Below are 14959 nucleotides of genomic sequence, written 5' to 3' on the forward strand. Positions count from 1 at the left end.
AGAACCTGTGCCAGCCTTCCCCAGGAGTGTCTGTGTGGTTGTATAAACTCTTCACAAAGTGTGTGTGTGTGTGTGTGTGTGTGTGTGTGTGTGTGTGTGTGTGTGTGTGTGTGTGTGTGTGTGTGTGTATCAGCTACTTGGGCAGGGACACGAAGCACTGGTTGGACAGAGAGGGTACTGGAGGATTTAGCTTGCCCACTAGGCTGAGATCTGGACCCTATAGCTGTGCCAGTGGGGAGTCTTATTGGGACCTGGAGAGCAAGGGAGTGACCAGCCCCGGACTGACTGTGATCTATGTGTGCTCTTAAGGGAAATTGCACTTTGCTGTGCGTATTTGTTATCCTTTCCTCCTATATAAGACACCCCTCTTTGGTGTTAGTTGTGAAGATTGACGCTCCTTGATTGCTGGGCCAGTGCACGGGCGTCACATAAGCCCACAGTGATGAAAAACATATGGAAGTAAGAGGAACATACCTGTCAAAATCATCACCAAAGCCAGTTGTCAATAGCACTGTGACATGCACTTCAGCATACACAGTTCTCCTTTAGTTGGGCCATTGATTATTAGACATACCTCAGTAACAGCATGATGCTCATGTCTGATGCTCGACTTCTGATCATGTTACCAAAATGTTCAGTGCGTGAACCTCATCTTCTCTAAAGAATAGAAGAAAGAGCACAAGAGCCCTGTGGACCAGCTGCCAACAGCAGATCTGTTCTCTGTTAACATTCTGAGATGAAAGACTGCTCTGTTATTCAGAAATAAGAAATGTCCTGCACTCATTGACCATCATACACTTCCTCTTTATACACTATTGCAAAGTCATTTAAGAGACAGTGGACGTCTTCAAATGGAAATGAAAAATCATTCAAGTAACCACACTGATGACACTATTCCCTGAAAGTAAAGGAGTAATCTTGTCTACGTGTTTGTTTATTTACTGTGTATGTTTGTATACATGTATGTATTAATTTCATTTCTTAATTCAGTTGGTAGTGTAGACAATTTTAATTTTTCAGCAACAAGCCAGGCCATAGGACTTCATAATATTTTGAATATAAAAACATAGAAGATTTGTAGGCCATGTCGTCATAATTTTGGGTTACAGTATTGACAATATACCGGCTTTGTGGTATCTTACAAGTGGTTACTTAATTACAGAATAAAATGATGCGTAAGTGATAGTTTCCTTATACTGAAGAATATTTACAGCATATTTTGTATACATGGAATCACACATGTCCTTATCCTATTATTTACATGCTAAGCTTAGTCACGGAAGATATAAATATTGGATTTTGTGTCTTTATTCAACATTTTAGTAATTTATTACTTGTGTGGTTATACATATGCACATATTTACAGATTGCAGTTACCTTTTCTTCCCGCTAACAAACATGGGATATATTGGTGAAGCACATGGAGTGCATTTAATGCTACTTTATAGTCAGCCTTACAAACGGGACTTGAAGAAACATGGTATATGTATTATGAAACCTGATGTGTAGGGTAATATAGCAATCAGGAAATGACATAATTCCCTTCATTTTCACTTTCGTAGTATATGAATGCAGGCAGACTGTATACTAACTGTTTCAGTCTCGCATCTGAAAAGAAGCAATTGAGTTCAGTGGGTCTTTGTGACTTAAAAATGTAAGTATTGCCGTTTTCTTAAATGCGTAACGTGACTTATTGGTAACATTAGTTATTCTGGGAGTAACAGGCAGATGAGCTGCTGTTAAACTTCTTAGAGGTGGTTTCAGCTGAAACCTTCAACATACTAAAATGGACAGAAGCAACAAGTGTTTCTGAGCGGCCATCCATAGGAAAGAGAGTTTCCTGTAAACAGTTGAATCACTTGATGTACTGTTCTATAAATTATTTGAAAAAAAAAAGTTGTTCACTTCATTACCTGAACACATTTAATTTCCTATATGATGTGAAGTATAGCATAGTGTAGGCACTTGTACAAGTATAGGTTTTAGAGCCCTGATAGATTTGTCAGTACAGCTAAGGCTCTGTTACATTATTACCATTAGAAAGAAGGGACTCTATGACAAATCTAGTTTTACCTCCACAAAATATGGGAATTTGCAAGGAAAATTCTGCACCACTATTTTGTTTTTCTGTCTCTTTAAAGTAAGTTTCCAGACACAGTTATGTAGCATGGTAAAATGATTGGTCACATCTATGGAAGGCAAAGCTGCAGGAGTGGAAAACCAAATATTACAAGGAGACTGTTTTGCATTGTTTTCTAAAGCAACTAAAGAGGGTAACCAGCAAGAAAAAATAAATTTTGGGGGGAAAAGGAGAGCAAGAAGAAGCTGAAATTTATATAACCACAGAAAGTTGTTGTTGTTGTTTGGAATAAACAACTATAAATGTCATGCTTGATGGCATTGAGATATTTGTTCTCTGAAACTGTGTAGTCTTTGCTTCAGGCAAAATTTCCTTTGTACTGTATATGCACAACCCGGCTTTATTTATCAAAACAACGTAATCCATTTTGTGGGCATAAAACAGTAGCAATATATTTCCATTGTCTTTGTCATTGCTGTGTTTTTGTCTGGATAAAGGGGGCTATCAAGCACAATGTTTCCACTGGAGGTAAAGACCATATTAAATGAGACCTTGTAAACAAGTCTATCAAAGGGTTAATTTCCCAAATGGAGTCTTAACTTGTTCTTTAATAATTCATTGCCTACTTCTCTGCAGCTGAGGTGCAGGCTTAGCATAATTAATTAAATTAGACCCTGAAAGACAGATGTGGTGGCAGTAAAATGGTGCAAAGCCCATTTGTATCTCATCAGTAGAAGTGGTGACTAAGTAATTGTGTTCTTTTTTCTAGGTAAACCAGTTATGATCATAACAGAGTACATGGAAAATGGTTCCTTGGATGCATTCCTCAGGGTAAGTCACCAATTATTCTGACAGAAATTATGTATTTTTTTACGATTTGCTTCAAAGTACTGCACCCATCAATGTGCAGAAGAAGACATGATTTTTGCAGGTTGCTTCTTTTTCAACTATTTAAGACATGCAACTCAGAACAAAAATGTGTTGCCTTGCCTTCTAAGGTTGTTGCAACTATATTAATCAGTGTCTTTTGCTGCAGTGAATAAAATGATGAAACCTCTGCCTTTTCCACTATTAATCAATATAATAAGTAATACAGTAAACATTTACATTTCATGAGGTCAATAAACAACCTAAGGTTAGTCATTAGAATGAAACTTTAGCTTTTTTTTTTGAACTAGAGACATGATGTGAATATTTATTCCTTAAGTAAGCTACTGCTGTAACAGTTTAAATAAGTATGCATTGCTTAGGCTCATAACCTAATTCCCAGACATCCTTAAAATGCACACAGCTTCTTTTGGCACGTTAATGAGTAAGAGATAAACCAAGCTAGCTGGATGTTGAGATTTTTAAAAGTAAGCAGTTTCTCAGTCTATGTATATGTCAATGTCTGTCCTACTTTATCTAGTCCCTTTTCCCTAATGACCAAACACATATATTCTCATATATTTCCATACCTGTTTTATATACAATGTGGCTTAACAGAAGTGCATGTATTTTTCTGTAATCATGAGATTAAAAGACAAGAATAATGTCTCAGTCTCAGAAGGCATAAGTCATAAAGAATTACACACATTTGTAAGGTTTAATTTATGCATGAACCTATCAAGGTTATCCACTATGTGTGTTTTAAAGAAAAAAAATCTTTCTTTTGCCTAATACATAATTAATAAACACTATATTTTTCCATGGTCTTTTTTTAATAAATCCAGTGCTTCTGAGCTAAGAAAATGCTTTACCTTCCCTATCTGCGACCATAGTTTGATGATGTTTGTTTGTTTGTGTTTTTCGGCTTTTCCCGGTTAGGGCTCGCCACAGCAGAACTCCGGTCCGCTAATGATTGGTAGTGGATCTTTACGTACCGGGTTACCAGCCCTGATGCACAACCTTCAACGAAGGCATGCCCCATTTATGTATGCCTCCACACAGAAGACGCTCTAGCTGAGAATCGAACGAGACAAAGTCTTGCTATGAGGCGACAACGCTACCGCAGCACCACCACCGCAGTATATTAGTGAAAAAATCTCATGTTATAAATCCAGAAATACTGTGTGTATACACACACCTTTTTGCTTCAGTTACTACAGTTTATTTTTCCACTTTCCTCGCTAATTTTGAAACACTTATATTGCTCACTCATTGACTGCAGCAGTTTTCACTGCTGCCTCACAGACCTTGGCTCTTTGATTTGATTACCTTCTGAACAGATAACTGACTGTAAGTTTACATCCTATGTTAAAATGACATCTCATCCAGCAGTGATTGTCTGCATTATGACCTCTCTGCACCAGAACTGAGTTCAGCAAACAGTACTCTGAATATTGTACCACAGCAATTAAAAAGTAAATAATGAATGAATTTGTAAAAGGATGAATGGTTCCATATTTTTAATATATGTTGCATCCTTAAGAATTTGATCAGCAACATGTATAATAGCTTGACATTTTTTTAAATAGTGCTGCAGATTGAAAGACAATTACTAGCTTTGACAAAATAAATTTTGGCTCCATGGTGCCCACGTAGAAAGCACAATAATGACCCAGATGATGCAGCATTAACAAGTTGCCCAGATGACACAGGACTAACTGAGAGAATCTGATGAGCATAGTTAGCAGTGAGTGGCTAATGCTGGTGCACTGATCAAGGGGTAGGAGGGATGCAGACCTCCCTGCTGCTGTACAAGTACCTAGTGGACAGGGAGCGGGACAGCATACAGTATACGTGCCAGGGGTGTGATATTGGCTCTGGCAAGTCACATCTATGATGTAGTCTTCTAGGGACATCTACAGGAATGTGCTTGCTCATACCTCTGTGAACATGAGTGAATGCAAATGGACACGATTTATTTTTATTTTATTTTATTTATTTTACATTTGTTGACCAGGATAGTCCGACTGGATGCATGTCCATTTTCAGCGGAGGCCCGGGGAGAAAAGCTCAAAGGGTAAGCAGATACAGCATTACATAATACCAGCATTACATATTACAAACAGATTATTTACAGAGATTACATAAGTAAGCAAGTTAAACAAGTTCCACAGGTTAAAGTTAGTCCTGAGCACAAGTCAGGATTAAATTAAATTACACAGTAAACTGGTTAACAGATTTTACACATTCGAGTTAGCCAGGCTTGATACATTGACATAGCCAGTTAAAGTGACAAATGTTGTTTGAGTCTAGTTTTAAATTGACCTAAGGTGGAAAGTAAGGTAATATCAGCTGGAAGTGAGTTCCAGGATCTACTTACAGAGTTTGCAAAGAGAGAATCACCGGCTGTGTTATTAATTTTGCTAGTCTGAATTAGTAGTTTGTTAGAGGATCGAAGCGGTCTAGGATTGTTATAGGGGGTGATAATATTTTTAAGTGCAGGAGGATTTTATAGGCCATAATCAGTTGGTTATACTGGATTAGGCTAGGTAGTTCAAGCCAACCAAGCTGATGACCCAGATGATGCAGCATTAATAAGTTGCCCAGATGACACAGGACTTTATTTTTATTTAGAAAAAGAAAAATAGAAAATTCCTCATGGCTGCTTGGCTGGCTACCATGCTGTCACTAGCCTTCATCCTGGTGATGCGGAACAAATGAGCATGATAGTGGGCAAGGAAAAAGGTATACAAAAAAGTCATCACTCATATCATCCAAAAATAAAACGTAAAATGTCAAGAAGGTTGCTGAAGTTTGTGGTGATTCATTTATGTCTTGAGATGGCTCAAAAGACGTATTCATTTGCAGTAATAATTTATGTGGAAAAGGGTATGTAGCAATGAAAGTATAAAATATATCACTCATCAGAAGATTAATGAAAACCAAAAAGTAAAACGGCTGTCTTTATCCTCTTTTTTTAGGCTGATATGAATGCATTTTAGATAGCTTAGTGTTTGTGCCTGGCCTTATGACAGGATTAATAGCTTGATACTGTAACTTGGATGTATGACCAAGCCTGGATATAGGATAGTTAGTACAGGTAGTAATCACTTAATGTTAGGAGGTGTGGCATTTTACTTGGGGGTTTTATGTGCCTCTTATTACTATGGATATGCCTGTGTAGGTGTGCATGTTCATACATTTGTATGAGCGTATACGTGCATTGTTGTAATTGAGTGTCTTTTGCAAAACATAGGGGAAATTTTTTGTATGTTGAATGCACAACTTTGATTTTGAGGCTAGAGTGTGCACTGTGTTGTGTGTATGTTTGTGACTGTACATGTATGGCCTAATTTAAACACAGGTGTGGGCTCTTAATGGGGGAGGGGGTAGAGTATATGCACACTAGACTGCAAGATGATGAGCACCAAATCCATTGTCATGTCTCACTTGGGAAGACAGTAAAAGGGTCACTACTTTTTTGTGGCAGAGAAATTAGTGTAGCTGCAAGACTTTTAGAAGAAGTGCTAGGCTATAAAAAGACGCAAATTAAAAATGTAAAAAAGCCATGTATTTTTGTTGTATTATAGACAGAGTTTTTACTTACCACCTGATTTTTCAGTTTAAAATAAAAATAAAACTGGTACCTTTTCCTCTTTCAGAAAAATGATGGCAGATTTACAGTAATTCAGTTAGTTGGAATGCTTCGAGGAATTGCTTCTGGAATGAAGTACTTGTCTGACATGAGTTATGTTCATCGGGATCTTGCTGCCCGAAACATCCTTGTCAACAGCAACCTTGTGTGCAAGGTGTCAGATTTTGGCATGTCCAGAGTATTGGAAGATGATCCAGAGGCTGCCTATACCACCAGGGTAAGTTAATTGTGAAGTGCAGAACTGCTTTATTATTCACGTTAACTTTCTGTTTTATTGCTATTGTATGACAAACTATTTTGCCGAGCACAGTGGCAGGCAGAGGGGACATTACAACCACAGAAAGAAAATCCCCTGAAGGTTTTCTGCTCAGACTGTAGTGGCCAGCTAAGTTGTCAGCATGCATCTTCTTCTTCTTTCAGCTTTTTCCCAGTTAGGAGTCGCCACAGCAGATCACCTGTCTGCTCATGATTGGCAGTAGAGATGTTCTTCGTCCCCCATTGCTGCAGTCCTTACTATTGGGTGTAGTCCGCTGTCCAGTCGGCCCGAATACCAGAGTATATGGCTGACGTCGGTCAGGGCGCATTAGACTGACGTCAGTACGTCAGGGTACTAATGCGCATGACCGACGCCATATCCTCAGTCTTTTTTGCCGCATGGTCCGATGCAGAAGCAGTTTTGCGAGTGCAGGTTGGCGTTCTGAAATATTTCCGAAACCGGAGTTTCAGACCGAAGCAGAGTTGGCTAAGTACCCGTTGGGAACATTTTGTTTTTCTTGCCTCAGTATTTAACCGGATGTCAGAAAAAGTGAATAACTGTATTTCTTGTGGGAAACAGATACCTCATAGGGATTACCATACCTTGTGTATACCTTGTTTAGGGCCTGAGCACGACGTTGTTGGTTGCCGCTCTTGTGCTAGGTTTAACAAACGCACTATTAAGAGGAGGTTAGACTGTGCCAGGTTAGTGTTTGGGAAGCGTTGCACTTATAAAATGCCGTCGGATGCTCCGACGCCCGCTTCGTCCAAGCAGCAAGGACAAAACAGCGAAGCCTAGGGTTGATGAACCGGCAGTCCCGGACGTCGGTTCTTTAGAGGGCTCTGTGGAGCCAGAGGTTTTGCCAGGAGTTTCCATGGAGTCTCAGGCAGAAACTTTACTGTTACAGGATGTGCCTTCTCAGGAGGTAGGCCAGGCTGAGGGGGCTTCTCAGGTAACTGTTCTTCCTTCTCTTCCCAAGGTAGTTAGAGCCTCTCCTTCTGTTGCCAAAACTTCTTTGAGAGGTAGGCCAAGTTCAGCTTCAGTGGGGGCTTCTCCTAGCATTTCGGGTTCTGTTCCTAAGAGGCATATGCTTAAAATGGCAGAAGATTTGATTACTATGATTAGAGGTTCTATGCCCCCTCCTGATAAGAGGCCTAGGGTGGAACCGGAGTTTGATAGTTTTGAACCGTGTCCAGCGGCTACTGAGTCTTCTGAAGATTTGCAGGAGTATCCTCCTTATTCTGATTCTGATGTGGATGATTCCACTCCTACAGCTTCTCCTCCTGAGGATTTCTCATTTTCAGAGACTCTGCATTCCATGAGGGAGCACTTTAAATGGGAAGGCCAGGATTACTCTGATTCCAGGAAAAGGCTTAGGGAATTCTTGTTTTACCCCAGCATAGGCCCTTAGCTATACCTCCTGTGTTGAATGTGGTGGAGGATGTTTTTGCAGAGGCTTCCTGAACCCTGACTCTTAGCCTGCTGCTCCTGTTAAACCTGACAGGTATTATAGGGTGCCAGAAGCTCATAAGTATTTGTTTAAGAGTCCTAGGGCGGATCCAGAAACTGTTTCTCAGGGGCCTAAAGGTGTTAAGGCCTCTGTGGTTAAAAATCCTGTTCCCACTGATAAAGAGGCAAGGGCTTTGGATAGGTGGGGAAAGAAAGTATATACTTCTTCCACTCTAGCCATGAGAGCGTTGAATTGTCAGTTTCACATGCTAAAATATCAAAATTATCTCCTTTCTCAATTGAAATCTAAGGTGGATGCTTTGGCGGAAGGTATTGAGTGTAAAGAGTTGCTGGATTTGGTTCATGTGTCTGAACAAGTGGGTAAGCATTCTTTGCAATGTGGTTTTGATGCTGTACAGGCCTCCTCGAGGGTGGCTGCCACTAGTTCTGTTCTTCGCAGGCATGCCTGGTTGAGGATCAGAATTTAGCTGAGCATGTTAAGACAAGGATTTTGGATGCTCCTTTACAGTCTGATGTGTTGTTTGGTTCGCCTGTGGAAGCAGTTTTAAAGAAAATGGAGGACAAAGCTAAGTCTATGCAAACTGTTAAAGATTTTTGCAGGTGCAGCCACCAAGTTTAGTAGAAATTGGCCTGCTAAGGGGTGGACATATCCTGCTTATGATTCCCAGTCTAGGGGTAGGTCTAGACGTGGTAGGGGCAGGGCTCAAGGTTCTTTTAGGCCTAGAACAGGGAGTTCACCTGCTCAGACTTCTGGTGAGGGCAGGGGTCAGTCCTTTCGTAAACAGACCCAATGACCTGCCTTTTCAGCTGCCAGTCGATTCTCGCCTGGCAGCTCCTTTGGGAGGAAGACTGTCTCTTTTCAAAGAAAATTGGGATTTAATTACTCAAGACAGATGGGTGTTGGATATCATTCACCACGGTTACAGGTTTTATTTCCACACAATGCCCCTTTCAAAGGCATGCCAGACGTTCCTCCTCCACAAAGAAAAGAGGCTCACAAGCAAGTTTCTCAGTTACTCCAGATGGGGCCATTCAGCCAGTCCCTGTATCAGAAAGGGGCCTAGGATTTTATTCTCGCCTGTTCCTAGTACCAAAGAAGGGGAACACGTGGAGACCAATTTTGGATTTATCTATCCTCAACACTTATCTGGACATTCCCAAGTTCAAGATGTTGACGTTACAACAGCTTTTACCTCTGCTGGGCAAAGATCACTGGATGGTAACTTTAGATCTCAAGGAAGCTTACCTTCATGTGCCTATAAGGCTAAGTTGCAGGAAGTATCTGCGTTTGCGAACTGGAAATTCCCATTAACAGTTCTCTGCATTGCCCTTTGGCTTATCTACTGGGACGAGAGTATTCACAAAGGTTCTGGCTCCAGTGATAGCTTACTTCAGGCTACAAGGAATTCAAATCTATCCTTACTTGGACGACTGCCTGATTCTGGCTCAAGAAAAGGAAGACCTTCTACAGCATCTGGAATATGTTATAGCAGTGCTAAGATGCCTAGGGTATTCTGTGAACGAAATAAAGTCCAGTCTAGTACCCTCTCAAGACATGTGCTTTCTGGGTGTGAGACTGAATACAGCAGCCCAGATGGCCTTTTTAACCCGGGACAAACAAAAGAGTCTATCACTTTACTTCCATCAACTATCTCATCAGTCCGTGCTGATTGCAAGGACAGTCCTTCAAGCATTAGGGTTCATGGCATCTTGTATTCTGGTGCTTCCCAATGCCAAACTGCATATGAGGAAGCTACAATGGTATCTCTAAAATGTATGGACACAGCACTGCTAGGATTTGGACACTGTCATTCAAATAATACCTTGCCTTCAAGAAGAATTTTGTGGTGGGCTCAGGAATGTCACCTAAACAAGGGACTCTCTGTGACCCGCCAGAGGCGAGTCAGATTTTAACGACAGATGCCTCGGACATTGCTTGGGGAGCTCATCTAAATGGAAAGTGGATACAAGACAAGTGGCCTGCCAGACTACAGCATCTACATATCAACATGAAGGAGATGTTAGCAGTCCAGTTTGCATTAATGGCTTTCAAGGAGTTACTTCTTCCAGGGCAGGTGTTGATTCTAACAGACAACACAACTGTCATGTGGTACATCAACAAGCAAGGGGAACACATTCTTATCCTCTATGCAGGCAAGCAATGATTTTATGGGAGACTGCTAAGCTTGCAACTAACTCTTCAGGCAAGGTTTCTGCCAGGAGCACAGAACTCCTTAGCAGATGTGTTAAGCAGGCAAATCATGGATCCCCACGAGTGGAAACTGGATCTTCATGTATTTCAGAAATTGACAGTGTCATGGGGAACTCCAGACATAGATCTGTTCGCTTCTCCACTAAACCACCAGCTGCCAAAGTATTGCACAAAGGGGTTTCATCACACAGCTTGGAAAGTGGATGCTCTGTCTTTCAGTTGGAAAACCTTCATGTGTATGCCTTTCCACCTCTGCCTCTTCTTCCAAAGGTACTATTAAAGGTCAGACAAGACAGGCCAAGGATGATTTTGATAGCTCCAGATTGGCCTCGGCAACACTGGTACCCACTACTACGGAGTCTGGTAAAGAAGCCTCCATGGCCTTTACCTCTGATTCCTCATCTGTTATCTCAGCAGGACGGTCATCTGCTCAATGTCAAGCTTCACTCTCTTCATCTAACAGCCTGGCATATTCTGTGTTGAAACACAACAGGTCTCAACTTCCTCAACAAGTTTTAAATGTGATTATGGAAGCTAGAAGACCTAGTACAAGGAAAGTGTACGCAGAAAAATGGAAGAGATTTTTATTTTGGAGTACAGCGAAGAATTTGGAGATTTCTGAGCCTAATTTGAGTGTGGCTCTTCAATATCTTACTGAGTTATTGGACAAAGGTTTGTCCTTCTCTTCCATTAAGATTCCTGCTGCAGCAATTTCAGCTCACTATGATTGTGACCCACCTTTGTTTTCGCATCCTTTGTTCAAGCAGTTTCTTAGAGGGGCAAAGAATATAAGACCCCGCGGAGCTCCTACTCCTGCTTGGGATCTCAATTTTGTGTTGGAAAACTTACTCTACAACCTTTGAGCCTGCGGCTACTGCTGAATTGAAATACTTGTCATGGAAGACTGCTTTTCTGTTGGCTATTACTTCTGCAAGAAGGGTGTCTGAGTTGCAGGCCCTTATGGCAGTAGAGCCCTTTTGATTTTCCATAAGGATAGGGTATCATTACGCACTAATCCTTCCTTTATGCCTAAGGTGGTTTCTAGTGTGGCTTTAAACCAAACTATTCATTTGCCTACTTTTATGCAGACCCCCAAAATAAAGGGGAAAAGATTTTGCACACTTTAGATGTACACAGGCAATTGCGTTATTATTTAAGCAGGACTAAGGATTTTAGGCAGTCTCAGCAGTTGTTTGTTTCTTTTGCTTTGAGTTCAGGGCAAGCCTGTGTCAAAACAAACTATTTCTAGGTGGATTGGCTCTTGCATTGCATTTGTTATTCCCATCATGGCAAGGAGATTCCAGCTGGGATTAGGCCTCATTCCACTAGGGCTACTGCCACTTCAACAGCATTTCTAAGGGGTGGCAACTAAGGATATTTTGGAAGCAGCTACTTGGAGTTCAGTGCATACTTTCTCTAAGCATTATCACCTTCCTATCTACTCTAAGTCTAGGGCTGGTTTTGCCACAGCTGTTTTGCAAGGCATGTTGTCTGCTCCTGCTTCTTTATGATTTGCCAGCCTCCCTTACCTCTGCTTTGGGATTCTACCCAATAGTAAGGACTGCAGCAATGGGCGAAGAACATAGTACAGTTTTGTACCTACCATAAATGTAGATGTTCGAGGATCCCCATTGCTGCAGTCCAATTTACCCTCCCTCCTTCCCCTCTATGTTTAGGGGTGGTTGTGTAGGTGAGGTTACATGCTGATATTCTTGTATATATTGTACATATTTTTGGTGCAGGTATTTTGGGCCTTGTCTTTTTAGGGTCTTCTGACATCTGGGGCAAGAAAAGACTGAGGATATGACGTCGGTCATGCGCATTAGTACCCTGGCGTACTGGCGTCAGTCTAATGCGCCTGACCGACGCCAGCCATACCCTGGTATTCGGGCCGACTGGACAGCGGACTACACCCAATAGTAAGGACTGCAGCAATGGGGATCCTCGAACATCTACATTTATGGTAGGTACAAAACTGTACTTTTTACGGTGTCGAGTTGCCAGCCCAGCACCCAACCTTCCACAGAAGGCACACACTTGCACACACTCACACATAGGGCCAATTTAGAGAGTCCAATCTACCTACAGCATGTCTTTGGGGTGTGGGAGGACACCCACACCTCAAGACTGGTGGAAACGCGACGATGCATCGGAGACCATCCAGGTGCAATTAACCATAGGCAAGACTGCTCTGCAAATTGTAGCATGTTACAGGCCACCCTCACAAACTCAGGAACCTCACATGGCTTTCCTGAAAACACTAGAGGGGATAAATGTATCACCAAACACCATCATACTAGGTGACTTCAATTACCCTAATATAGACTGGGAACACTACTCAAGCCCAAACACCCTAGCCCAAAAGTTCCTGGAATTCATAAACTCAAATGCCATGGAACAACTAGTCACCATCCCCACAAGAGGAGATAACATACTTGATCTCATCATCACGAACATGGGAGCACAATGTTCAACACCGGAAGTATACCCTCACTGGTGAGATCAGACCACAAACTAATCTCGCTGGTGGTCCTCATCCCATCCCCACCTGAAATAAAAAGACCACAGTAAAAACTTCTCGAAGCCGACTTCACACTTCTAAAGACTAGTGTGGTCTCCTTTAAGGCCCCCGAGCGTGGATAACAGTACTCAAGCCGCTGAATCACTCACAAATGCCTTCTACCAGCACCTGCAGGACTGCATGGATAAGGCAATCCCAAGCAAAACAAAGACTCTCTGTACCAAAGGCAAGCGCCCACTCTGGTGGACCCCAGCCATAAACAAACTCTACAACAAAAGGAGAAAGCTACTACAAGATAGAGCAAAATCCTTAAAAGGTAAGACACCCTTGATCACTATAAGTAAAAAACTAAGAGCTCTCATAAAATCATCCAAAGCAAATTTTGGGAGAAAAATAGCTAAAGACTCAAAAGACAATCATAAGGCATTCTTTAGCTATGTTAGAAACCTGGGAGGAAACTCCCAGATATGCTCAGAACTAGTCAAAATGATGTGAAGATTACTGATCCTACAGACATTGCCAACATACTGGCTGACAGGTTCAGTGCAAACTTCTGCCTCCCCAAAAGGAGAGATATCTATACCAAACGATTGCAGCCCCCAAACATTTCCAACGCCCAAGTTAAAACTGCTCTCTCCAAAGCAAAACACAGCATCCATGGGACCCGACGGTGTCCCCGGCTGTGTGCTCCACGAACTCAATGAGGAATTAAACCCACAACTAGGACAGCTATTTAATCAAAGTCTTACCTCTGGATATGTACCCAGGAGTGGCGACTGCAACTGTGGTCCCACTTCACAAAGGCGGTGCTTCCACCGACCCTGGAAATTACCGCCTATTAGCTTGACAAGCCTTATCTGCAAAGCCATGGAGAGGATCATAATGGACCTCATAAATAAAGACATAGGGAATTTGCAGACCTTGGATCCAACCCAGTTTGGCTTTGTCAAAGGCAGATCATGCCTTTTAAACTTGGTTGACTTTTTCAAACAGTCACCAAAGCCATTGATGAGGGAAAGGCAGTCCATACAGCCTACCTGGATCTGGCTAAGGCCTTCATACAATACCTCACTGGTATCATTGAAAAACTCAGCAGCTTAAATGTTAACCCATACATCACAAGATGGGTTGCAAACTGGCTGAGTGACAGAACCCACAGGGTCAGAGTTGCTGGCGCCATGTCAGACTCAAAGCCTGTCACAAGTGGGTCCCACAGGGCTCAGTCCTGGGCCCACTCTTGTTTGGCATCTACTTTTCCGGGTACAAGCAAACACAGGAGGGTTATGGCTGACAAAGTTTGCAGATGACTGCAAACTGGGAGCCATAGTAGAAAACACATCTGACACAGATATCCTTCAGAAGGGTCTCACAGAAACGGATAACTGGTGCCAGAGCCATGGCCTAAAGTTAAATGCCAAAATGCATAGTCATACCCTTCGAAAAACAAGGTTACCCCTAGCTACCAAATAGGTGGCAATCCACTGAGCACAGAAGAAGTTATCAGGGACTTGGGGACCCAGGTTGATTGTAGTCTGTCATTCGACACCCATGTAGCTAAAGTAGTTAGGAAGACCTTCTACATTGCCCACCTTATCATGAAGGGATTCTCATCTAGATCAAGGGAGGTCATGGTCTCCCTTTACTCATCACTCATCAGACCAATGATTGAGTACAATGCCCAATTCGGAATGTATCTGACCCGACACTTGCAGCAGCTGGAGAGACCACAAAAGTTCCTCACCAAAAGGATAAAGGGTCTCGAAATCTGTCCTATGCTGCCCGACTGAAAGAACTCCAGCTCTATTCAGTCGCCACCGCTTGCTCAGAGGTGACCTTTGCCTAACATACAAGGCCATGTCAAACCCAGATTTGATGAATATGCTTCACCTCAAAAAATC

General features: G+C 42.0%; 1 protein-coding gene across 1 annotated transcript in view; it reads left to right on the forward strand.

Annotated features, from left to right (window-relative positions):
* EPHA4 (EPH receptor A4) overlaps window positions 1–14959 on the forward strand; it is a 366195-nt gene that overhangs the window by 327431 nt on the left and 23805 nt on the right. Inside the window, exons 12-13 of the mRNA XM_044070168.1 lie at window positions 2850–2911; window positions 6610–6819. Of these exons, the coding sequence (XP_043926103.1) occupies window positions 2850–2911; window positions 6610–6819 (272 nt within the window). The remainder of the gene's footprint in view (window positions 1–2849; window positions 2912–6609; window positions 6820–14959) is intronic.

Source organism: Protopterus annectens, chromosome 4.part1 (genome assembly GCF_019279795.1).
Source record: "Protopterus annectens isolate FY-2018-M chromosome 4.part1, PAN1.0, whole genome shotgun sequence".
Lineage (NCBI taxonomy): Eukaryota > Metazoa > Chordata > Ceratodontiformes > Protopteridae > Protopterus > Protopterus annectens.